This window comes from Gossypium hirsutum, chromosome D12 (assembly GCF_007990345.1).
Source record: "Gossypium hirsutum isolate 1008001.06 chromosome D12, Gossypium_hirsutum_v2.1, whole genome shotgun sequence".
NCBI classification, from domain to species: Eukaryota; Viridiplantae; Streptophyta; class Magnoliopsida; order Malvales; family Malvaceae; genus Gossypium; species Gossypium hirsutum.
The window spans coordinates 4,592,127-4,597,789 of NC_053448.1; the positions used below are offsets into that span (position 1 = coordinate 4,592,127).

At 39.1% G+C, this 5,663-nt stretch overlaps 1 protein-coding gene across 1 annotated transcript; it reads left to right on the forward strand.

The window, feature by feature from the left end:
* The first annotated feature begins 542 nt into the window (after nucleotides 1-542).
* Nucleotides 543-3,079, forward strand: LOC107945040 (uncharacterized). The gene has a single exon (XM_016878864.2). The coding sequence runs from the start codon at nucleotides 987-989 to the stop codon at nucleotides 2,892-2,894; it is 1,908 nt and encodes a 635-aa protein (XP_016734353.2). The 5' UTR covers nucleotides 543-986; the 3' UTR covers nucleotides 2,895-3,079.
* Nucleotides 3,080-5,663: the final 2,584 nt, after the last annotated feature.

Genomic DNA, 5,663 nt, shown 5'->3' on the forward strand with positions numbered 1-5,663 from the left:
AATCCTCATTAACCCAAGTCTCAGATTTTAAACATATCGTGAACAACCTTATTTTTAAACTCAAATAATCTTATCTTCTTTCTTTTTAATCTTAGTTAGTTTGTTTAAATTTAGTTATGATTATAGTTATTCTAATGTATTAATTGAAACTGAAACACCTTTTAAAAAAATTTAAGAAATTTTAAAAAAATATATGTTTTATGGGGATGAATTTGAGTCAAATTTGTGAGACTTAATTAGAAAATTTGAGGTGGAGAGAATTTGGAAATGACGTAGAAAATGAGTTATAAGTCTCACTTATGCCTTCATTCATGACTTTCTCCAACAAGAGGTGCATATTCCTTCATTACAGTACACACGACATGCGGAGGGAAACAACTTTGAATTAATTTCCACATTCCTTGGTAAATGGTAATGGTAATTTTAATTTCCACAGCTTTGCGTCGAGCGTGAGTGTCACGGAGAAGAAACGCGCTTGGACTTGTTTATTTTAATTCATGAACCAACCAATTGATTTACTATATATAACGCAAGAAAAACGGTGGTTTTCCGTTTGGACATCAAGGTTGGAGAAAATCTCGTTTCACCATTACAAAATCTTTCTGTCTCCCCCCTCTCCCACTTTGCATACACCGGCGGCGCCACCTCTCCATCGCGGCCACCGCCCCTGCCACTATGCAATTCAATTATTATGAAAAGATCCTTTTCCTTTACCGAAACTAGTTTTTTCTGGTCCCATATTTCTTTTTCCAGCTCCAATAACACGCAAAAAAACATCAATACAAACCCCGTATATAGAATTGTCCATCTTTCTTTGCATTCCTTCGAACCTTGCCCTTTTTACAAGGACAGTTGGGAACAAAACATTCACCGTTTCGTCGTTGCCCTTGTCCTTGTGTTTTATCTTCCTGGGAAAAGGATCCTGGTCATAATTTGATATATTGTGATTTGAAAGGCCCTTGCTTGTTTCCAAGTCCGCTTAGGCCATGGAGGACATTGTGAAACAGATCTTGGCAAGGCCAATACAAGTGGCAGACCTTATAGTCAAGGCCGCCGATGAAGCACAATCTTTCAAACAAGACTGCCTAGAGCTTAAAACCAAGGCCGAGAAGATATCAGCGCTCCTCCGTCAAGCTGCTCGTGCCAGCAACGAACTTTACGAACGCCCGACTCGCAGGATTGTGGACGACACCGAACAGGTCCTCGAGAAGGCCCTAGCTCTTGTCCTCAAGTGCGGGGCAACCGGTTTCATAAAGCGAGTTTTCACCATTATCCCTGCGGGAGCCTTTAGGAAATTAGCGATACAACTCGAGAATTCTATAGGAGACGTTTCGTGGCTGTTGCGCGTGTCATCCTCGGATGGTGAACATGATGATGAATATCTCGGGCTTCCTCCTATCGCAGCCAACGAACCAATATTGTGCCTTATATGGGAACAGATTGCCATTCTTTATAAAGGTACAGTAGAAGAACGATCTGATGCTTCTGCTTCCTTGGTTTCCTTGGCTCGGGACAATGATCGATACGGTAAGCTGATCGTAGAGGAAGGAGGGATCCCTCCTTTATTGAAGTTGTTGAAGGAAGCGAAGCCAGAAGGTCAGGAGAACGCAGCAAGGGCGATTGGGTTGCTGGGACTTGATCCGGAATGCGTGGAACAGATTGTTAATGCTGGTGCTGGCTCGGTGTTTGCGAAAATCCTCAAAGAAGGTGACATGAAGGTTCAATCCTTGGTGGCTTGGGCTGTATCAGAATTAGCAGCGCATTACCCCAAATGCCAAGACCATTTTGCGCAGAACAATATAATCCGGTTTCTCGTGAGCCATCTCGCCTTTGAGACCGTTCAAGAACACAGTAAGTATTCCATTACGAGTAAGCAAGCCATGTCTGGTAATCCGGGTGGTGCGGAACCTAACCAGATGCACAATGTGGTTGTTAACTCTATGGCTATGAGAAGCCAGGTTCCTGAGGGTCCTAAGCTAAATAAACCACACAGTTCGTCAGGAAGTCACCACCTCCCTCCCAAAGGCAACCTACAACCCGCCAAGTCAAACCAGCATCACCATCACCACCACCATCCACAAGGACACCATGTTTCATTATCTGGAACTAGCATCAAGGGAAGGGAATTTGAGGACCCAGCCACCAAAGCACAAATGAAGGCGATGGCGGCTAGAGCCCTGTGGCAGCTTTGCGTGGGAAATCTTGGTATATGCCGTACCATTACGGAATCAAGAGCTCTATTGTGCTTTGCAATTCTATTAGAGAAGGGCTCCGAAGATGTACGGTCGTATTCATCCATGGCATTGATGGAAATCACGGCTGTAGCGGAGCAAAATCCTGACCTGAGACGCTCTTCATTCAAGCCTACAGCCCCTGCTGCCAAAGCTGTTGTGGACCAGATGCTCAAAGTCATACAGAAGGCAGAAGACACAGATCTCCTAGTGCCTTGCATCAAATCGATTGGAAACTTGGCCAGGACTTTCCGAGCAACCGAAACCAGGATGATTGAACCGTTGGTGAAACTGCTTGATGAAAGGGAAGCGGATATTACCGTGGAGGCTGCCATTGCACTTAACAAGTTCGCCACACCTGACAATTACCTCCATGCTATTCATTCAAAAGCCATCATCAGTGCGGGAGGCGCCAAGCATCTAATTCAACTAGTTTACTTCGGAGAACAAATGGTTCAGTTTCCTTCTTTGACCCTGCTGTGTTACCTTACCTATAATGTTCCTGACAGTGACAGCCTTGCAAAAGAAGAGGTTCTTATAGTTCTGGAGTGGGCATCAAAGCAAGCTCATCTAATGGGAGATCCTAATATTGCTGAACTATTGCCAGAAGCCAAAAGTAGATTGGAACTCTATCAAACTAGGGGTTCAAGAGGAGTCCATTAACTTGAATTTTTAATCATTTCGTGCATCATTTTCTGAAATAGTTCAGTTTTTGTAAAGTTTTATTCCACCGCCATGAACTGTACATACATTAGCATTGATGTCAACACTGTTATGGGCTTATGGTAGTTCTATAGGAGACACTTATTATCGCTCTTAGGCAATAAAGATTATGCTTCTTACGTTAACCTTATTCTTTCACTTTTCTCCCTTCTTACTCTTGTTATCTTGCATACATACATCATCAATCTCTGCCCTAACTCTACAAATTTCCGTATGTAATCTCAGTCTAAATTTCGTTATTTCATGTTACTATTGTGTGTGTGTACCGGCTACATTTAAATTGCTTGAACCAACTCACCTAATTCTCGAGGAAATTTGGATTTTGTTTGTTTCTTCACTTTAAACCGGTTGGGTTATGCTAGGTCCAATTTTAAAGAACAGAGCATGTTAGCCAAATACTGTCCATTATCGCTTTTATTTCTGAATAAAAACAATAGTCGCTTTAACTCTTGTTGCTCATGCAACATGTAATGGATCCAAACAAAGTCCCCTGCTTTCAGCTTTTTGAATTCTGGTTTTTGATTTGACAGATGAAGTTGGCTTCATTCTGGGTCTCTATTTTTTTTTTTTCTTGTAAGTGGATCAATAGGTTAGCTGTGAAGAACAAAAATCTCCTGCCCCTTTTGCATGCGTGTCCCTTCAGTGTAAGATTGAGAAAATCCCATTCTCTCGACAAACACGCCACCAAAATTGAACTGTTTACTTCTATAAAATCAACTGTCAAGAAAAGTATAGCCTAGTAAGAATTCTTTTTCATTCTTTTGAACGTAAAATTGAAGTCTTTTATTGCTGAGACTTTCTACAATAATTATTTTCTATACAGTACAATTAAGCATGAATATGACTTCGGTGGAAAGATAAATTCTTTTACATAACAAAAATATATTGCATCTCGATGCTGGATTTTTTTCAATGAAAACCATATCCAAGAGAAGCTTAATATAATCAGAAAAGTCTTTCTTAATTCCAAGAGAAATACCTAGACGTGATCAAGTGGCCACACAAAGAAAGCTTTCAACAAGTATTGCTTGCCTATTGAAATCCCAAATGCAGCAAAACATATATTTGAAGTGTTAAATCCTATGGCTGAGGTAGCAGAATTGAGTCATTGTGAAATTATATATAGCAAAACATACATACACACAGACATAACATACGTATATGAATAGAAGTTTAGTATTTCCCAATAAAGATGAAACTGTGAAGTCTTCAAAGTTGAGGCTGCAATATTAATGATCCTAATTGATTCTTGAAATAAAGAGAACTAGAGAAGTCAATCTGATGTATAAAGTAATAAAACAACCATGTATATTGTGTTATAATTTGTTGGTATTGAAAATGAATTGCAACAGGCATCACTATCTATTTGCCAGCACTATATATAAATGTCGACTATTTATATGAGAGATAGACAAATAAGAAGAGTTAACTGAATAAAATAAATGTTTGAGGAAAATCTACCAAATGATGGTAGCAAAGGCAATGTATATAAAAGAATCAACTAGTCAAGGGAAAGGCCATAACCATCTGGTCTCACCTCCTTATGTGGTTTGTATTTGAAGATATCCACTACTGCAGAGTAACACTTTAAGAACTAGCTCAAATCAGCTGAACTATCATGCACCCTACAAGCAGAGAAAAAGGGAAAGGGAGGAAGAGTTTCAGACTGCCCATAATCTATTAAATTTGTAAATTGAATGAGTTGATGCTTTAATGCACTTGGTATAGTTCTAAAAATATATCCACAAATCAAATATAGAAAGAGTCAAAACTAAGCTTATATTGACGGTAGATACTGAGCTTTCTCCGTAGCTATAGCAGAGAATTCCATCCAAGTCCAAATTCGCCATTGTTTCTCCTCCGCTAATAAACAGCAAAAGCCATTTTATTGCCCAATAAAGAACCGCGGCTGCAATTATTATCTTGATATCCTAGCAAATAGAAGAAGTGGAAGCAAAGATGGAGAAATTGCAGCTTCAATTTGAGACAAAACTAGAGCTGATGTGTGAAGTGGGAGAGGAGAGCTATTGGCAAACACTCTTAGAACTAGAAAGGTGAAAAGAGTAAAGGACGAAAGGCAGAACAAGTAGAAATTTTTTATCTAGCAATGTGCAAAATTTGACTCTTCACATTCCTTAGATTTTATTCACCGTCTTGCTTTCAGATCTTCAGATTCTTTTTCTTTTTTCTAATTGAGCGTTTTTTACTTTTTGTTTGGTTTAGCGTGGCTAGAGGTGATCGTGGTATGTGCCGAATTTTTGTTGAGAAGGTGAGGTCGAGAGATAAATGAGTATCAACCAATTGATTAACAAGTGGAGGTGGTGAGCGACAAACACTTAAGGTTATGGATTTTTGTTTTGGAATTGATTTGGGAATTGGAATTTGGGAATAAGGGGAGGGGACGGGAGATAGAGTGTATATAAATTTGGGTCGGGTGATCGCCTATAAAACTGTTATCGTTTTTAATTAAATATCACACCAAAAATAAAAAATTTAAGAACAGCGATGTCCGCAAGTGCACTGGTCAAATTGTAATATAGTTTAGTACAATGAAATATTTTGGAAATGTTCTAAAGATCGTACCCAAGGGAGGATGGAATACATATGAAAGCGCTTTTACAATAACAAGTCTAAGTAGTACTAATTATTTCCTATATTACGATGAATCGTAAAATAGATTAAGGGAGTAAAAATAAATAAATAACGAAA

Excerpts from the sequence above, each read along its gene's own strand:
- LOC107945040 (XM_016878864.2), top strand. The coding sequence starts at position 987 with ATGGAGGACATTGTGAAACAGATCTTGGCAAGGCCAATACAAGTGGCA.